This window comes from Ricinus communis, chromosome 2 (assembly GCF_019578655.1).
Source record: "Ricinus communis isolate WT05 ecotype wild-type chromosome 2, ASM1957865v1, whole genome shotgun sequence".
Lineage (NCBI taxonomy): Eukaryota > Viridiplantae > Streptophyta > Magnoliopsida > Malpighiales > Euphorbiaceae > Ricinus > Ricinus communis.
The window spans coordinates 2862484-2882241 of NC_063257.1; the positions used below are offsets into that span (position 1 = coordinate 2862484).

Here is a 19758-nt window from a genome sequence, read left to right on the forward strand (position 1 = left end):
TCAATTAATTAATGGTAATATTATCAAAACAAAATGGGCATTCCGCTACCACTACTGCGCTGGATTTAGATTCCCAACAATCACATGCAAATAATCGCCAGAATCCAAACAAGGAATTTATGTCCCCATTTCACCCACCGGCGAGACGGCTAAAAAGTAGAGGCTCTTTCTCTCGGCGTCAACGCTATACATGCAGATAAATTTACTAACCGACACTCATCCACTGCCAAACAAAATACCACTTGCTGCTATATTCACAAGGACCCTCGTCCATTAGCTGTAAAACCAGCGACAACATTAGTCTATCTGCGATCCTTTTCTTCCTTTTATTAGTATTATATAAAATATATAATCTTTGTAATTGCTCAACTGTTTGAATGTTCAATGTAGTGTGGAAACAATGAAGTAGCAAAAAACACCCTGTAAATATGTACTTCTGCCGTACGCACACGGTGCACCGTAGATTTTTATTTGTCAGCCTTTACTTTCTGCTAATGCTATTCCATATAATGATGGATTTATTTTCCTTTTTTCTCCTTTTCATTTTATAAATTGAATAAGAATTTTCCTTTTCTAGAAAGAAAAGATTTATCCATTAATAATATAGTTTTTTCTGCTAAAGGTGAAACATAGTTAGTGTCCTAATTATTTTAGTAAAAAAAAAAAAAAAGAATATATTTCTACACTGGCGGCGGTTTCCACTTTCCACCACGCGTGAGTCACGTATTGACCTCGCAGCTCTCTTAAAGAAGCTAACGTCGTGTTTCTGACTCCCAGTTCTCCAACAGAAACCCGTTTTTGAATTTTCTTTATTTCTTTGCCCTTTATAAAACTAGAAGAAGAAGTAGAAGAATGATTGTTAGTTGGGCAAAAGTAAAAAAGAAAAACTCGGCCTGAGAGCTTAAAAAGAAGTGCATTTTTATGGGGTCAGATAAATTCGAAAGGTCTCAATCCTTCAGTGTTGACTGAAACAAATTCAAACCTTAGAAAATTTTAGTATTTATGTTTTGAAGTAAGCGAAGCAAGAACTAAGAAGTAACCGAGGCTACTTCCTAATGCAAGAAAATCAACAACCACCACCGGTGATCTCATTTCCTTTCTCATGAAGCCTTCAGTAACAACAGCAACAGCAATTCAAGTTTATTTTTTCTCTCCCAAAACTCTCAGATGCTTTACTTTCCAAAAACTTCTTCCTCTTCGCCGTCTTCTCCTCCTGTTTCTGCAAATAATACTAAGAGGTTGACGCGGCAAAGGAAGATCAGGCACGAAACTCAGCAGGATCTTGGCTTGCAGTTCTCTCAAGATCGTTTGAATTCGCCTCCTGCTTCACCTGATTCCGCCAGAAAGCCTCGCTCTCCTCCGTGCTCCTCCTCCTCCTCCTCCCCTGCCTTGCCTCAACCGTTGCCGCTTCCTGAATCGCATTTCACTAGGAGACCGGAACCATTTGGTTTCATTCCAGGTCATGCTGTTCCTGCATCGCCAGAAGAACGCCCCATCTATCTGTTGAGAAGGTAATCAATAATTAACGAATTGCTAAAATCAGTTACATTTTATTATATTTTTTAAAATCTAAAGCTCGGCTGATTTTGGCAATTTTTTTAAATAAAATAAAATCTAACACTATTATATAAGAACTGATGGTAAATAGATGAATCATGGAATCTAAAGCATTAGTAGATATATTTGACTTGTTATTAGCATTTCCTATGTCTGGTCAACCTTAACTTGTAACTTGAACGAACAATTTCTAGATGATTTAAACGTGAAATATCACTGATAATTAATTCATGTGATTGATTATCCCAAGACACACAGTTCTCTTTTAACTCCTTGTCTTTTTGATAATTTTATGCTGTGAATTATGAAGTGCTTGGGTGTTAATTTGATAGAAAACTAATAAGACCTAATTGTAACATTTCCGGATAGGTATCTTGGGAAACTATAAAATTTGATTATATGGTTCAATCTAAGAGGTTTCGATTTTTTTTTTTTTATATTATATATTCTAATATTTTAAAAATTAAAATATTAATAATTTATATTTAAATTTATTAATTTCATTAATTAAATAATTATAATTCATTCATTTAGTATTAATTGATTGTGATTCTATCACCCTTCTACTCCTTTCCAATTTAGCTTTCATCCAAATTTTAATCTCTATATAGAGTTTGAAGAGAAAAATTAAAAAGAAAAAAATAATTTTATAATTTAATTTTCTTCTTAATTCTAATTAATTTTCATAAATTTTAAATAATATAATAAAACTAAAAAATTTTATATTTCGATATCTATTTCATAAGACGAATTTGCAGCTATCCAATTTTATTAGAAATTTAATTTAGCAGTCTTAATAATTTTGAATAAAAAATGCTAACAATATAATTGTTATGGTACTAAAAGATCACTAAAAAAAATTATAGCAACTCTTATATGAAAAAGTTAAACGGCACTGTACGCTTTTCATGTATTTTTATGTCCCCGTATTAATCTCGCTTTCTGGTTTTTCTCTATGGATTCTTAGGAATAGTGCGGATCAGGTTGATATAAATTCTGCCACAGGTTCAAGCAATTTTCAATGGAGATTCTCTCCTCAAGATCCTAATGTCGATACTGCTAATCACGGTTTAAGACTAAACATTGCTCCACGAAGTGCTCCATCAAGTCCTCTGGTTAGTCCACGGAGATCAAATGCAGGAGAGTTTTCTACTACCTTCAATGCTGCCGACTCGACTAAATGTTCAAAAACTTGTTGTAAGGGACAATTGAATGATTTAAATATTGAATGTGTTAATTACAAGTTGAGTTGGATTGATTCTCCCAGGAGCGCTCCAACAAGTGGTTTCTCAAGCCCAAATGTTAGCCCTCAAAGATCTTACACTATAGACTTTTTACCATCTTTTGTGGCTAGAGAGGTTCCAGACTTAGGCAGGCATGCTGGTCATACTTCACGAAAATCATTAGTGAAAACTGGGAATGGTCTAGATCGTTCTGCAATCTATCCATCACAGCAAAGTCCGACACCAAACAAGAAACCTCCCCATAAATTTTCATTTCAATTGCATAATAAAATGTTTGTGGGGAAATCAAAGGAATGGCCTGAGACTAATAGTCAGTTTAGTGCTCACCCATTGCCCCTTCCTCCTGGAGCAGCATCGCCACAGTCATTTATTCCATCACCACCAGCTATTCTCCATCACACAATTGAGAAGCCAAATGTATCATTGAGGAAAACTCAGTGGCTGAAAGGAAAACTTATTGGACGTGGTACATATGGAAGTGTTTATGTTGGAACCAACCGGTATGCATGTGTTTAGAAGCTTTCTTATGCCTTCTTTCTTGAATTTCTCTGCAGTGAATAATACTCGGTTGCTTATATGCTACAGAGAGACTGGAGCTTTATGTGCAATGAAGGAAGTTGATATTATCCCTGGTGACTCCAAATCTGTTGAATGCATAAAGCAGCTAGAGCAGGTATCTTTAAGAGTTTTTTTATGAGGCATTTAAGTCATTGTGTGAAAACCTGGAGACGGTGACACTGGGAAATGGTTGAAATTTGTTTCCTACTAGTAGGGAAGGTCCAGATTTTTGCATAAGGGCCTAACTATCTATACTGGGCAGTTTTACTTTTCAGTTAATGCTTCTAGTGGGTCTGATTAAAAATTAAGAACCTGGATGCTGGGTAAGTTGTCTGAGTTTGCTGGTCAGTTCGATTCCATTTTCTGCTAGGAGCTTTATCTTATGCTAAACAGTGTCATTGTTACCTGATTCACTTGCTGTGGCACTTCAAAGAGTCTTAGGAGGATTATAAAGCATGAATTCATGATCCTTTTATGCTTATCATTAGATTTTTTTATTTATTCTGACTTTTATTGGATCAAATTAATTAATGTAGAATGCTACTGGAGTACCTCTTCCTGTCCTAGCTTTATGAGAACATTTCTTTTCTGATGGTTAATGAATCAATAAGCATTTTCTATTTCTTTGATACGGCGTTGCTTAGAAATTTTAGTTCACCCTCTAAATCCTTCCAATTATTACATCAAGGAAAATGCAGAAGTCATGTGAATCACATTTACTGAGGATTTAATTAGCTACATCATGAATTTATTTTGTGCTGTCTGTAGGAGATTAGACTCCTCCAACATCTAGAGCATCCAAATATAGTGCAGTATTATAGCTGTGAGATAGTGAGTATTCTTCTTGTTCTTTTGAAGTTATATTTTTTTGAATCTAACTGCTCATAAAACTTGGCAAGCTTAATTGACCTAGAGAGCTTTGTTTTATGTTCAGGTTGATGATCACTTTTACATATATTTGGAGTATGTTTATCCTGGTTCAATCAGCAAATATGTCCGTGAACATTGTGGAGCTATGACAGAATCTATAGTCCGTAATTTTACCCGCCATATTCTCTCTGGATTGGCTTATTTGCACAGTAAAAAGACAATACACAGGTAAATGATCTGTAACGGAAGTGAAAATTAAAAAAGAAGTTCTAGGTCACTTATTTATCTGTAATCAATGATTTGTTGACTTTATGAAATTAGTAAAAACTTGATACCTTATTTGTCACAAAGTTTAGCTTTCCCCAAAAGCATTGAGTTTTAATGATTTAGAGAATTTTGCTTTGCAGGGATATTAAAGGAGCAAATTTGCTTGTTAATTCATCAGGCATCGTTAAGTTAGCTGATTTTGGAATGGCAAAACATGTGAGTTCTTTTTAGATATCTTCGAATGGCTGCTTGGATTGTTCTATACTAGATTGTTCAGTGTAGTTAATTTAAATTTTATTTAATGTTTTACTCGTGCTCAGCTTAGTGGACTATCATATGAATTGTCTTTGAAAGGCAGTCCACATTGGATGGCTCCAGAGGTATGCCATGTTAAGATATTTACCTTAACTTCCTTGAAGGTGCATTTTTAAACATTGTTTAAACTGGTTTACATTTTTCTTTCAGGTCATACAAGCTGTGATGCAGAATAATGCTAATCCTGATCTTGCTTTGGCTGTTGATATATGGAGCTTGGGTTGTACCATCATTGAAATGTTTACTGGTAAACCTCCCTGGGGCGAGCTTGAAGGGGTAAGCTCATAACAAAGATCTATTCTCATTTACTTATTTAACATAGGAAATTTGTCAAATACATATTGTTAGGACTCCTTTTATTGTACCTCTCTGATTCGGGAATGCCGAACTATTCTCCTGTCAAGGACTGAAGTTGCTTTGTAACTTGAGATCTTCCTCAACTCTTAAGATCTCTGAGCCAATTTATAGACTACTTCTCTCGCATGCATTGAGGGTTTAACATTGAGAAAATATACTGGAGTCTATAGATGATGTGCAAAATCTTTTGACCAGACAATTTAATCCAAATCCAATGGATTCCCTGGCTGAATTGGCTTTCTACTCCAAGTAGCTCAATCAAATAAAACTAATGTTTCTTGACTGATTTTGATATTGTGAGCTATTTTTTTGAAAGAAATTCCTTCTTCAGAATCTAACACTGATTAGTAGGAAAAAGGAGAAGACTTGTATTACACTGCTAAGCCTCTGAGGTAACTGGAAATCATTGAAAGTTTTTCCAGTGCCCACTCAACCCTGGAGTTTTCATCTTTCTTGCTATTATATTATAACTAATGGTAGAATACATTTATTTGTTCTTGAAGAACTGAAGAACTCTTTTACACATCTAACAAAAGTGTGTTAGGTGGTAAAGTCTATTAGCAAGAGCCAAGTTGCAGGAAATCAATAAGAAGTTTACTATTTTACACTACTGATTGAAAATAACTTATTTCCTTGCTCGATATTATCAGCCCACCTTTAAGATGAACCTCTAAATATATTGGTTTTCCATTTTGCTTCATACCCTGGGGTGGTGAGTTGATTCTTGATTCATTTTTATGTTCTGAAAGCATTCAAAAAGAAATAGATGCTTATGCATCTTCTTTCTTCAACTAGGTCTTCTCATCATATTTGCCTCCCTTTGCATGTTTCATTTTGAAATTTCCATTAAAAATGGTGTGCACGCTCGTGAGTTTATCTATTCCATCTGTTTGGTTGCCTAATTATCTTTCGTATATCAGCCTCAAGCAATGTTCAAGGCTTTGAATAAGACTCCACCTATACCAGAAGCAATGTCTCCAGAGGCAAAAGATTTTCTATGCTGTTGCCTTAGAAGAAATCCTGCAGAAAGACCATCAGCAAGTATGCTGCTTGAGCATCCTTTTCTACGAAATTCAAGTGAACTCAATCTATCGACCTGCCCACTATCGTTAAAAAATCTCACGGTAAGTATTGAATGATATTCATTGGTGTACAATCTGCAGACAGGCATTCTTTTGCAGTTGATTTCATCCAAATTATTTATGTTGCTCTCTAGGAATGTTTATGAGTAGTATACTAATTTTTCACGTGTCCTTATAGGAAAAAATACAAAGTTCCAGAGATTGTGCTGCATAAAACATTGATTTGATGGCAACCTCCCCAGGCCCATGGATTATGAATGATAAATTGACTAACAATAGGTAACTAGAATTGCACACACCGTTTGCAGAAAATATTTTCTGATTCATTAATTATCTGATCTTGTTTCTTGATTATAATTGTTTTGAGTCACAGTGAAACCAGCTAACAAAGCTGTGTCAAAACATTAAATTGCTCTGCAGCTTCTTATCACTCTCCTTCGTCCCCAGTTGAAGTCCTTCCCATATCACAAAGTGGTTTATGGTTTACATAATTTTAGCTCTTCTTCAAATGTTTCGAGCAACATGCCGCATGTTGCTGTTAATAACCATCCTTTGGCTCTGTTGAGGAGTCATGGAAAGGAAGTTCCACATATTTGAAAAATGAATTAATTGAATTTCATTGGTTGTTGATATGGAGGCTAGTTCCTTTCACGTACAGCTAGGCAGAAGCGAGCAATTGGGTTAGACAGGATGAATTGGAGATTTTCATCTCCTTTTAGGTTCACATCTCCTGAGCTTGGAGGTTGAGTTTTTCATTTCTATGGCCTTGAAAATGCTGAGGGGACTTCTCAACTTGGAAATCTAATTAGCTGGGGATTTTCCATATTCATCACTGTAGCCAGACCTAATACAAATGGAAGGGACGAGGGTAGTAAGCAATGAGTACACCAGAAGGGAAAAAGTGGGAGAACTGGAAATAGATTGTTCATTATTGTGTTATTAGAAAGAAAGAAAAAAGAAGGTGACATACTTTAGATGAATTTGTAAATACATGTATCTTTTCCACATTATTTTTTATTCATTCCTAACATAGAAAATCTTGTATCAGCTAGTTGCAATTTTTCAAACCAGTTCTGTATGTAATGATAACTAAATATTCGTTGTACCCCAATCTGAGTTGTGTTGTTTTGACTTGAAACCATTTAGTGAGATCTATTCATTGAAGAATGCAATGTAATACAGTCTATTGTATTGGTGTGTAATATGTTTAATATCGACAAAGTTTAATTTTTTTTTCTTTCTTTTTTCATGTATTAATTGTCAAGCTCGTCCGCTTTTCACTAAAAATTAAATAAATTCTTTATCATGTCAAATAATAAAAAAAATATAAAAACTCTTTTATGAATTTATATATCAAAAGACAATGTTTTATTTTGATTTAGAAAAAAAAAAAAAAGAGAATGATTTCTTTATTTATATCCATGAGAAAATAGTTTCCTTTTGGAAGGAAAATCTTCCGCTTACGACAAGAAATTTTCTTTCTGAAATGGAAGTTCTCCATGCATCACAAGTTATTCTTTGCAAGTAAGCCTTATAGTCATAAAGGAGTAATCTCCTTTATTGTATGAAAAATCCTTTTCAAAATTGGAATATTTTATCCACAAAAAAAAAACGTTGTTAGAAGATTTTTCTTTTGAAAAGAAAATTTTCTATCCACTAGATGAAATTCTTTATATAAGGAAAATTTTCCATTAATGAGGGAAAATTTTCATTCAATAAAGAAAGTTTTCCTAATGAGGAGAAATGTTCTCTTTTTCTAAGGAACTCTTTTGGTCCATGAGAAAAAATATTTACTATTAGTAAAGTGTCTTTAAATAATCAAACATTAATATTATATTTAGTTAAAATTTATTAAAAATTTATTTTATTTAAAAAATATATAAAAAATAAAATAAAATAATAAAATTGACATAAATATTTTAGTGTTATAAAATATATTTTTAAATTAACATAAAATTAATTTAAAAATTATACTTATATATATATTATTAGCTATCATCAATTCTAAACAAATTTAACCATATAAAATTCTTATTTATTTTTCACTTCACTCAAAATAAAAAAAATTAAATCTGTAAATAAATTCTATAAATTTCATAAATTTCGACTAACCACAATATATATATATATATATATATATATATATATAAATTATTCCTTTTAATATTTTATTTTTTTTATTTCAAATGCAAAATAGATATTAGTTACAAGAAAACCAAACAACAGCCTGGGTTGGGCTTCACAGGTTAACGCAGCCCCAACACTAGCCCGCTGCGCGGGCGCCAAAAGCCATTTAAAAGCCACAGTTCCTGCCTGTTGCTTTCTCTCTCATAATCCACCATCTGGTTTCGCATCAAAAATTGCAGCGAAATATCTTGTTAAAAAAAATTGTAGTTTAAATGGAAGAAACTGTTAACCAACTCACAATCTCAGAGCTAATCCGTCGTGGCCAGCCCCTCACCGCCACTGCTACTCTCAATTCCTCGCCTAGCTTTCCTATCCCTTCTTCATTCTCAAAATCAAAAACGCCACCACCTCCTCCTGATACCACCATAAACTCAAACCCTAGGCTTAGTAAAATCCTCTCTCCTTTGACTCACCCCGCGGTCCTCGTCGGATCCCTAACTCTACCAACGGAAACCCTAAAATGTACAAACAAAAATTGCTTTCAATTCTCCGATGGTTCGTCCACTATCTGCTGCGATATTCTCGATTTCAGTGTTCCTGTAATCGGGAAAAGAATTCACGTTCTCTCTTGGAACTTCATTCCTCTTAAACACTCTCCTGGCGGGTTTCTAGAGATTATCAAATGTAGTTTTCCAGATTCAACTAATAATATTGCACTCTCCCGCTGTTCAAGTGTAGATTCAATTCCTATAATTTCAGTTCCTTCTCCTAGTTCTAAGGAAGACAGACTGAAGGCTCGATATCGCCTTCATGGACCAATCGAATCAATAAGCCCTGTTTCAATTGTTCCATGCTCAGTTGGTGCTAACAAGTCGAAGAATCTTCGTGGTTTTATTGCACAAATTAGGGTCTGCGAGTGTAAATTATGTATCTCTAAAGAGCCTATCAAACCAGAACAACAAACTCATGTATTTACAAAACCTTCGTTTGTATATTTTTTTGGTTCTTCTATGAGTTGGCATCCTGTGATTACTAAGCTTGTAAGAAAAGTTGTGACACTATCAGGTTTAAAAAAGAAGTTGGTTTTTATAGGCAAAGAGGAGTCTCAATTAATGTTTGTAATTACAGAGAATTCTGTGATCCATTTGCCTAGGGTAGCTAAGAATTGGTCACCATTTCTGAGAAATGTTGTGCTGGGGAAAGGGGAATGTGGTGATTATAAGGGTGCTGTTAGTGTTGTATACATGCAAGGAATGGTCGTTGAGCTGGATAAAGAAGTTTGGCTTTTATTAACCGATCAGCTACTTGCTGTACCACATAGTCTTAGAGTGGGCGCTATTGTAAGTAATTTATATGTTCTTTTGGTTGTCTAATTGAAATTTGCTCTTATCTGTCTGGTTCTATCCTGAACATGGCAAAGATGTTTTGTTATAGGTCACTTTGAGGAATGTACATTTTGTTAATCCAAAATTCTCTTGGACAAAAATGCTCATACTTGGGGCTTGCTTGAAGACCAGCATTACTGTAGATTCATTCTCTCCACTGGAAACTGGGTGTGCACTGCTGATTTTCTCTTACTATTTTATGGATCTTGAATTCTTGTTAAAAGTATCATTGACACGTGCTGACTTGCCACAGATATTTAATTTTTTTTTTTTTTTTTTTTATGAAAATGACTTCAAATTGTTACCATGGTAATTTTTATTCAGTCCCTAATATGCTCTAATGACCTTATGGATTTCCTTCTAATTTATGTGAAATGTATGAAAGCTATTGTTATTTTGGGACATCTAAACATGTCAGGCATGCATAATGGAGATCCAACTCTATCCTGCAGGTGTCATATGATTTCACATTCACAAAGCCAGTTGGGGAAGTTTCTCGAGTCCTTGAATTTTTCTGCAAGAATGTGGTATGTAGCATTGGAGATGCTTCTGGGAAAACTTATGGGATCTAAAAGGGTGGTTCACATATATGAACTAAACTTATTTGCTTGATATGGTGGCTGGTTTCAGGACACTTCTTGTCATTTATTCTTTCCGGAAAAAGTTTGGCTCAATTTTATCAGAAAGAGACATTCTGGGATCTAAACATGTAATTTACTTGCTTTAGGTCTTCCTTGTGCATATGAATTGGATAGAGTTTCTCTTTTTACTTCAAAGCTTTCATGTTCTTCTCCCCAGCTGTCCTTTAATAATTATCTGCTGACTTTTGCGTGGATGGTTGCAAGGTGTAATCAGAAGGAAGGACTGGCTCATATGTTTGCAAGCTCACATGTACCCCCAGCAATGATTCGAGTTCGGGTAAATTGGTAAAATAATTGCTAGATGAAAAGATACAAGTTTATTTGTTGTCATATTCTACAACAAGATTTTTGTTGCAGCATGGAATACTTACGGAATCATGCCAGCATGATGCATTTGGCTGTGGTCGGGAACAATATTGTGCTAACCTGAAATTGGTCAGTTTAACAATCAGAGTGCTTCATTCGTAATATCTTAAGTATAGCTTGGTGCATCTTATCAAAGTGCATATCAGATTTGGCTGTATAAGGTTGTCAATTTTTTTGGTAACAAATCTAATAGATGGTAGAAATTAAATTATCAATAATCTCTCTTACTCTTAGGTGCCACCTATCTCTACCTTTCTCCATCATTGTGAGTCCATGTGGATGAAAGTGCTGGTACAGCTGGAGAGAAACTGTCGCATCTGGCCTGGTAATTCTTCATCTAGTCTTCTCTCATGTAAAGGGAGATCTCATGGTCGAACATTGAGGAGGATATTCCAAAGTGAGGATATAGGTGTTTCTCTGCTTGGAAGTCTAAAGGTTGGTGATTTTGCTTCTTTACAGTATCTGTGTGCTCCATGCAACCACCTCTACTACTATGGTGATGTGGCATGTGTTTATTAATTTTCTTTGTTCATTTAGGTTCACTTTCTTTTCTGTTTTCTTAATTTAATGTTATTTAGTTTACTTTTGAAGTTTCTTTCACCAAATCTTCATAATTTTTAACTTGCCATTAAGTCTTTTGTCTAGTATAAATAGGATTGCTAGTAGAGAATTGAGTCATTGTATTTTGATATTGTATTACACTAAATATGTTTTCTTTAAACCTAATTATCTTACTCTTGTTTCAACCGCAATCAATCCCTGCTCTAGCCTAATTGTTGAAATGTGATTGCCTAAACCCTTCAACTGCATCATATTGTCAAATGTGAATCAAGTTATCAACTGATTGGAAAAGTGTATGATGACAGTGCGATAAGAAATAATAGATGACAATAGATAGTATTCTTTTATGTGGAACTAATGACATTGCTGCAAATTCTTATTATTTTACTTTTATTCTTTTGAGCCAAGGTTCAATAAGCTTGTATAAGGGAAAAAAGTAAAACTCTCGATAGAGATTTTTATAAAATTGATGATCATACAGTGACGGCAGATGGCAAAATTATGGATGTCTGTAAATGAAACTTACATGTGAAAAGGAAGGGTTTATGTGGGTGTGGCACTTGTCAGGTTACTGGGTCCTTGTCTTGAGTTGAGTTTTATAACATATTAGTTGGGTTATTTATAAACACTTAACTACTTGTTTAGAGAATGTTCAATTGTTCTCTTAATACTTACTGATGTCAATAATTCTCTTAGTACTTGCTCTTTGATTATGAGCTTAAATGGCTATTTTGTGGTTTATTGGTACAAGATTACTGGTGAAACCTTTTACTCTATTAATTAAGGATTTTTATTGGTAATCCAGATTTCTCCATCTTCTGGAAGGTTGCAGTTAGTTGATGCAATGGGCAGCATTGATGTTATAGTACCTGATCTTCCATCTGGTTGGAAGTCCAATGGCATCTATGAGGTTATCTGAAAATGATGATTTCTGAACTTATTCTCTAGCTACCGCTAGCCACTTGAATTATTAAACCATATGCATCTCTAAAATATAGGTTTATGGATACTTATTTTGCATTTGCTTTTCAGGTTGGTAACTATAGTCTTATTATGGAAGGTACACCTGACCTTGTAGATTATTTGGGATTGCCAAGAAATGAGTCATTCTCCTGCAGGCATATCTTTCATTGCACCTCATGGACAAGAAAGATCAACTTGACACTCTATATCTATTTTCGCTTAAGCAACGCAATCTGGAAAAAACATCCTTCTAATCCCTTTTTGGGCTGGAATTACGATCACAAGGAACTTCAAGGTCGAAGATTTCATCTGATCTGGGTAACTCACAAATATCCTGTTCTACAAAAGGTATGGTGCGTTTTTAAGAGTAATTTTTGTTTAAGCTCATATTGATACTCTAAATGATATTATTTATGCTGTACTTTAGTAGGATAGGAATACTGGTTTCCTTACTGATTACTGATCTTCCATATCTTTTTCTGCAGTTTCAAGGGGAACTATTGATATCCGACAACTCTACTATGTTTGCTGAGGCCATTATCTTGCCTTGGGATCTCTTCCTTCCTGGGAAAGATGGAACTAGACTTCCAGTTAAGGTTTCAGGGGATCGGCCTGATGAGCCATTGGTAAATTGCTCTATTGAAAATTACCAGGAACATCCCCCCAATAAGAAATGTAAAATTGATCAAGCATCAAGCGAGACACTTGCTTCAGATATGATGAATGATTGCAATAATGGTTGCTGTGAATTGAGAACTTGCTCTAGTCTTTCCAAGGGATCCACTGATGGGAAATGTGGAAACTTGAATTCTTTGCTTGAAATTCCATGCTCGATCACTGTTAGACATGGTAATATTTATAGCTCTTTTGGTTCAGGGAAACTGTGCTGCACAAAGTGCAAGACAGATACTGGTGCTTGCTTTAAACCGAGTACAGAGAAGGTGTTGCTAGAATTCAACACTGAAAATTTTATCAAGTATCAGGTGTGAGACTTTTCTATTCTTTTTCTTTTTCTTTACCTAGTACAAGGAATATGAAATACTGATGTTCTCTTATTTCAGTAACCAGTTAGGGCAAGTATTCACTTTACTGTATATTTCAGTCGTTGCAGATTGGCAGTTATTACATCATAAATCACCATCCTGAAGAATCTCTCTGTAGTATTAGGAACCATAATTACATTAGTGGTGTTAAGATTTTTATCTCATCCAAAATACATTTGTGGAGCCTTTTCTTCTCTTCTGATGAGGTAATCAGAAATAATAGATCATCAAGTGATGCTTCTCAGGGTGATTCTTCTTCAAGCAGTAGAGAATCTCTGAGAAGATTTCAAGTTGAACCACTCCTCAGAGTCACTGACAAGTCTCCAGAATCTTGTTCAGATGTTTTTCTTTATCTTGCTGCAAATGCAATGTGGTTTTTTGACATTAAGCTTAATGCAAGAAAAGGAGCAGATACTGATCCACCTACGGCACCAGAGGAGACCTCTAACTATTCAATATCTTCATCTAGTTTATCTTATGGATCTCTTGATTATACTGTGTTTCCTGAGGGAAATTTAACATCTGTGCATGGAGATGTGGTTGCCATTCATGGCTTTGATGATAATTCTGCTGATATTAGTTTAAGCTGCAACAGACTAGGTGATGTTCTTGACATGAGATTTTCTCAGGGGAAAACAAGCGGCTCTTGTATTCATGTTTTGGTGGATAATCAAGTGGTAATTTCTTATTAGTATTTGTTGCACACATGTTATAATCAGGAAGTTGGCTATTTCTTTATATTTTTTTTTTTATTGTTGTTTAAACATAGATTTTCATATCATGACATCATTTAATTTATCAGGTGACTATTTTTGGTTCACTTAGTAAATATGCACTTCCTGTTGGATTTGGACCTGATGTAAATGCTACGTTCCATCGAATTCTTAAATTCAGGTACAAATTCAATCCACTAAAGACATACTTGAGTTTTAGTTATTTGAGTTTTGCTGTCTTCCAGTTCATTATTGCATCTCCTAACCACTTTATAACAAAACTAATGCCACAATTATTCCTGCCATTTGTATAGCCAGCCATTGGTTTAGGGGGAAAAGGCCAGAAATAAGATTATAAGCCATTTTTAATGGGTGCCCCTGCCGGTTTTCTGTTGTCCTTGATCACAGATCCGGAGTAAGATGACAGTGTTTCATCCAATCATGGATTATACTTGCTATGTAGCTTGAGTTTGGTGAAACATTTTGTTTCTTTTCTATTTATTTGTTGGTGGCAGTTATACCCTTATAAATATTTCTTATTAAATTCTCATTCACCTGTGCTGCCCTTCAAATTTCTACCGGCTTTAGAAGCTACTATGTATCTGATTCCTTCATAATCTTCTAAAATAATATAGCACGCGAACTAATATAAATAGCTATGTCTTGTTTCAGGGGGACAAATAAATTGATGTTGACACCTGTATCATTTATTGTTTTGAACTCCATAAGGGTTACAAATGAACTTTTTACTGAAAAATGTTCTGATATCCAATCTAGTAATATATCATCTGCTTCCTCTTTGGACAACGTTTCTTCTGGTATAATTTCTGAATTGATTCAGCATGCAGATGGCAAGCCTCTCCAGTTTAATTGCAGGGTGAGTTGTATGCATCTGTTGATTTACAGGCTTTCTAAGCAGGTCTAATGTCTATAATATTTAATTTTTTGCACTAGGCTTCTGCAATGCTAGTACGAATGTTAATGGCGTGCAAAGCTGGTAACTACGAATTTATCTGTTTGTGGTTGTGATAGGTTGCCGCCGTCCATGTTGTGGTTCTGGAGAAGAATAGGAAATATTATGATTTGCCTTCAGAAGTAGAGTACAGGCCAGACTTTGTTGACATTCCACTTGTAGGTCTTGTGTTGGGTAAGTTATTCTTGCCACTTAAAGCATGCTAATGTCTTGATGATACATCTGGGTAGGCTTTTTGCATTTAGTTTGACTAGTACATGCTAGCCAAGAACCTGCACTGGTTTAATTTAGATGCGTGTTTTTAGTTTAGAAATTGTTATTTCTTTCCCTCTTGCATCTCTCTGGACTCTAGCCCTATGGAGATGGAGTTGTGTTCAGTGTCATAAAGTTCTTCAGTCACATCCCAGTTTGGGGATTTCTCTTCTACTTTAAGAAAAGATGCAGTAAAAGAATATTCATCTGCAGGCTGATTCCATAATATATGTGGGAGCCCTCTTCTTACAAAGTAGCAGTATGTTGAAGTTTCTCTGAATGTCTGAAAAGTGATAAGGCCAGTTTGTGTTGAATTAAAGATGTGATCTGTTGTACACTTCCTTGATACCGGAAGGTTCAATAAACACTGTAGTTCTGTTAACTGTCATGAATGGTACAAATATCATTGTAGTACATTGAGTCACTTGTCACAGTTAAACTTTAGTTGGTACGATGACTTTGTTAGCTCCCGTTGGAGTTTGGTGTACTTTTTTTAACATATTACTATTAGTAAATGTTTGGTCAGTTAGAAACCCCATCTCAGCTTCGCACGATGTTTTTGAGAATTAACCTACCAAGCTATGTGCAAGAAGATTTTGCTTCCGGACTTTTACATCCTAATATATTTGTTTCTTTAGATGATGGATCATCCACATGTTGTTGCTGGGCCAATGCTGAAAGAGCAGCAACCTTGCTAAGGCTGCATGAAGAACTTCCAGAGAGAGCTTTTGAGAGCAGCGGATGCACATTTAAGTGGGTGGGAATAGAGAAAAGTTGCTGGAAAAACACTGTATATCATCTTGAAAGAATACTAAGTAAGCACGACAGTATTACTGTTAGAAACTATGGATCAGTGGTAGAGTCTTCTCATCAAGATCTTAGAGTCTCCGTTCATTCAGATAATGCCCTCAGCAGCTCAGATGAGAATCTCCTCAAGTTCATACTCTTTAATGCTTGTTTTGGGACATTGTGGGTGAGTGTTCAATATAGAAGGGAAATATTTTTGGTAATAGTAGTGTTTAAGGATTCCTGCAAGTAAAATTAACATTTTTAACTGGATAGTGGATCATGCTGAAGTGAATAATTTGATTTTATAGAGCCTCTTTTGATTTTGAACCCTACCAGATAATAATTTAAAGTGGAAAGCCTGCCCAAATTTCCAGATTTGCAACATGAAATTGGGTAGTAACTTTCCATGCTCACGTTTAGGTTCTATTTTGATTTGAACTCCAGTTGATTTCATATCACATCTTCATTTTCACATTTGCAGACTGTTGTTGCTAATGTGATGGATCCTAATGCTGTTAAGCAGTTGGAGAAAGAACACCTTATGCAAATGGAGATGACAGTGCTTCCCATTCAAAATATATGGGCTAAGGAAGTTCGATATGTGAATAATCTCACCGAGGCCAGGAACATTATGCGAGAACTGCTAGACAGGTAATTGCTTGTCATGGGACCTCAAGAGTGCAATATGAATATATGATGTATGCCATTTGATACACAAGCTGTCTTCCCCAACACAACATAGTGACGTTGCTGGAAGTGGTTCTTACTGCGGTATTACATGATGTATTAGCCCAACCCGCTGTCCTGCATTCCACGTCCGTAATCTTTTTCTTCAGCTGGTTCTTAGACTCTTTGAACAAATGCGAGTAACATTATTATGTGCAATCTAGGAACTTGTATTGGTGGGTCGGAAGGAGGGGGCCATTGCCCCCCTAGCCAATGAACAAAGGAAAATGGTCCTGGTTAGACACATTAAACTAGATGGGCAAAGTCAAGAAAAAAATGTAGGATGCGGAATTCTTGTATGCTTGAAGATAGAAGGTGGTCCTTCTCATCTGATCAGTCCGAATTACAAGGTTTCAATTTGTAGATGAAGGGTCATTAAGTTGACGTTTCAGTATCAGTTTAAAAGGGCATATGGGTTTAGAATGATGTTGATTGTGGATAGTAAAGGATTGGTGGATCAGTTTGAATTTACTGGACAGATACGTCATGAAGCTTCTAGATAGGGGGAAGGGTGGCATGTTACTGTCGAACCAATGCTGTAGACAATCATGAAGGAGGTTGGTCCAATATTAATGAAAGAGAAACCCTTTCTGTGACTCCTTTAATTCTTTCGTTATTTTTTGCTAGAACCCATCTACCATGAATGATTAATATAAGTTATAAGTATTAGGAAATAGATATTCGTCCCAATCCTGAAAAAATGAATAAGTAATTTCCTATTCGGTGATTGTGTAATAAGGAAAAATATCAAATGCAATTTCGACGTACAGCAATTTATGGCACTGGTAAATGCGATAATAAATGAGCGAGTCTATTAATTCCTCACAAAACTGAAGCACACGGCCAAACTGAAAATCATTGAGCAAATTTTTAAATCTACATCTGAAGTGGGGCTATTTTCAGCATGTCCAATTAGGATGTTCAGTGTTCGGCAACCCTTTATGAAACTTCACATATTTTTACTTTATCATGAAAAACTAACTTCTGGGTTGCAAAATGTTTGATTTGGTGCACTGAGTAAACAATTGATGAAGCGAGAATAGGCCACAGAAGGGGAGAAATATATTAAGTGGATTAATGAAATTGAAAATGGTTTAAGGTTGTTTTGTTTCCGATGGTATCTTTTTACAGCCAGCAGCAGAAGCAGAGAAGTTCTGCAAAAGCTCGTAGGCGTTTTCGAAACGGGCTTCTCTAGGAAAAGGTTTTGGACTTTTTAGTCAGTCCCTTCAGATTCCTTGCTTTTCCGATTACTTTTTTTTTGTTTGCCTTTGCCTTCGTCCTGACTCGTTAGTTTCTTTCTTTAAATTATTATTATTCTCTTTCAAATGTAAGTATAAACCTATTTCCTTTCCTCTCTTCCTACTGGCCACTGGGCCTTGGCCCTTTTTCCCTGCTATTTATTTGAATTCTCGAGCCTTGACATGCTACAGAATAACAGAACCTTACTCTCGTCCCTTTTTTGAGGTAACTAAACGATATTCTAAAGGGGATAATTATTATACACTTCGATCCTTGCTTTTTTAAAGATAATACTTTTCACCCCTTATGTTATCTGTCATTTACATAATAGTCTTTTCGATCAAAAAGCTTACATATTATTTCCATAAGAGACTAAAGCGATTTATGATATAAATATTTGAAACCAATTTGTTACGTAAAACAAAATTCAGTGATTCAAAGTGTAAGATAGTGTGTATCCTTTTTGGTCATTTCAAACTCTACTTCTGACTAATGGACAGATTGATGCAGCTTGAGTGAAAAAACTAAAAATACTTTTTTTTTTAGAAAGTAGGGATGAAAGTGCAGTTTTCTAGAGATACTTATCATTATCTCCTTTAAAGGCTTATTAACTAGTTTCAAGTTCCAGCCCTTAGTATTTTGTTCTCAATCTACAGATTTCTCTGTCTCTGTCTCTCCCTCTCCCTCTCCCTCTCCCTCTCCCATGCACGCTCTCTTACTCTCTTATAAGCATCGAGGCGAAGTTGCACAATATCATTGGGTTTTATACTGCATACTATATTCTATCTTTCTCCATTTCCCTCCACATTTTCAAGCTGAATCTTGTATAAACCCGCGCATCTGTCCTATAAGCTAGCTAGTCTTTGGGCCCAAATTTCCTTTGTTCTTTTTGTTTTCTGGTCAGACCCCAGATCTCTTTACTTTCATCAGAAACCAACTTGAAGTCTAAAATGTCAATGCCATTAACTCAGCAACCACCAGCAGTAACTGTAGCACAAGAACCTTTCAGCACTCACTCAACTCATGGCTCAATTGGCCCACTTATTGTAGTACTTGTAGTAATAATGATTTTAGGTGTTCTTGCTGTTATGATTGGAAGGCTCTGCTCAGGAAGGAGAATCCTGGGTTATGGTCAGTATGATATAGAGAGCTGGGCAGAAACAAAATGCGCTTCTTGCATTGATGGAAGGATAAGCTCTCCAGCACCAAGGTCTAATCCTTTTGTTACCTCTGGCTCATCACCGTTGCCTGTCCAAATCCACCAAGAAACCAAGCAGGAAGAGCAATCTCCTCAACACCCACCTGAAAGTCTTTGATTCTTGAGCATTTTTTTCCCTGTGGATGTAGTGGCTCTGTTTTGTTTAATTTCACATTGTTTGCTTGCAAGAATATTATGCATTGTTGCTGGTATACATTTTGAGGTGAATATGTCCTGATTTGCATTTCGTAGTTTTCCTCTTTTAACTTATCTTTTCGTTTCTTTCGGTAAATTACTTCGCTAACTAATTGAGTATAATGAATAATTCTTTTGTTTAAGCGGAACTTTAACGTGCGAAATTTCCCCCTCTTCAGAAATTAGTTTGATTCCTGGGCATTGAAAATAGGCCTTGGTTGCAGAACTATAATTATTTCATTCGTCAATGCCAAAGTAGTTTTGAAACAAAGTTTTTGCCCTAAGCCATGGGAAGGAAAAAGTATTTTCCCAAGTTTACAGATCTTGATGGGCAAGC

General features: G+C 35.4%; 3 protein-coding genes across 14 annotated transcripts; all 3 read left to right on the forward strand.

Annotated features, from left to right (window-relative positions):
* Nucleotides 1-736: 736 nt before the first annotated feature.
* On the forward strand, nt 737-7427 carry LOC8260876 (mitogen-activated protein kinase kinase kinase 5). Of its 4 annotated transcripts, none has more exons than XR_001534952.3 (11): nt 739-1511; nt 2525-3301; nt 3387-3474; nt 4128-4190; nt 4294-4457; nt 4637-4712; nt 4817-4876; nt 4962-5087; nt 6089-6292; nt 6429-6529; nt 6624-7427. XR_001534952.3 is itself a non-coding variant. In XM_015716800.3 (10 exons), exons 1-10 carry the CDS (start codon nt 1168-1170, stop codon nt 6462-6464), a joined length of 1938 nt encoding a protein of 645 aa, XP_015572286.2. In that variant the 5' UTR covers nt 739-1167; the 3' UTR covers nt 6465-7427. The 4 variants fall into 4 exon arrangements, 2 of the variants coding, with proteins under 2 accessions (XP_015572293.2, XP_015572286.2); XR_001534953.3 differs by having other exon boundaries at nt 740-1511; nt 6671-7427; XM_015716800.3 differs by having other exon boundaries at nt 6429-7427.
* Nucleotides 7428-8541: 1114 nt separating this feature from the next.
* On the forward strand, nt 8542-17388 carry LOC8260875 (CST complex subunit CTC1). Of its 9 annotated transcripts, none has more exons than XM_048370817.1 (17): nt 8548-9717; nt 9812-9930; nt 10215-10289; nt 10393-10471; nt 10618-10680; nt 10761-10838; nt 11004-11204; nt 12136-12240; nt 12363-12641; nt 12779-13276; nt 13396-14013; nt 14139-14230; nt 14722-14926; nt 15082-15196; nt 15913-16089; nt 16174-16247; nt 16400-16536. In XM_048370817.1, exons 1-17 carry the CDS (start codon nt 8650-8652, stop codon nt 16409-16411), a joined length of 3858 nt encoding a protein of 1285 aa, XP_048226774.1. In that variant the 5' UTR covers nt 8548-8649; the 3' UTR covers nt 16412-16536. The 9 variants fall into 9 exon arrangements, 8 of the variants coding, with proteins under 8 accessions (XP_048226777.1, XP_025012718.2, XP_048226776.1 ...); XM_048370815.1 differs by lacking the exon at nt 16400-16536 and adding an exon at nt 16545-17388 and having other exon boundaries at nt 8550-9717; XR_007214734.1 differs by lacking the exons at nt 16174-16247; nt 16400-16536 and adding an exon at nt 15488-15572 and having other exon boundaries at nt 8545-9717; nt 15913-15969.
* A 1204-nt stretch (nt 17389-18592) lies between these two features.
* LOC8260874 lies at nt 18593-19470 on the forward strand. Its single transcript, XM_002510229.4, has one exon. It carries the CDS (start codon nt 18979-18981, stop codon nt 19342-19344), a length of 366 nt encoding a protein of 121 aa, XP_002510275.1. The 5' UTR covers nt 18593-18978; the 3' UTR covers nt 19345-19470.
* Nucleotides 19471-19758: the final 288 nt, after the last annotated feature.

Coding starts and splice junctions, on each gene's coding strand:
- LOC8260875 (XM_015720160.3), top strand. CDS start 8,650: ATGGAAGAAACTGTTAACCAACTCACAATCTCAGAGCTAATCCGTCGT. Junction 9,718..9,811: donor GTCTTAGAGTGGGCGCTATT/GTAAGTAATTTA, acceptor GTTTTGTTATAG/GTCACTTTGAGGAATGTACA. Junction 12,642..12,778: donor AATATCCTGTTCTACAAAAG/GTATGGTGCGTT, acceptor CTTTTTCTGCAG/TTTCAAGGGGAACTATTGAT.
- LOC8260874 (XM_002510229.4), top strand. CDS start 18,979: ATGTCAATGCCATTAACTCAGCAACCACCAGCAGTAACTGTAGCACAA.
- LOC8260876 (XM_015716800.3), top strand. CDS start 1,168: ATGCTTTACTTTCCAAAAACTTCTTCCTCTTCGCCGTCTTCTCCTCCT. Junction 4,458..4,636: donor AGTAAAAAGACAATACACAG/GTAAATGATCTG, acceptor TTTGCTTTGCAG/GGATATTAAAGGAGCAAATT. Junction 6,293..6,428: donor TATCGTTAAAAAATCTCACG/GTAAGTATTGAA, acceptor GTGTCCTTATAG/GAAAAAATACAAAGTTCCAG.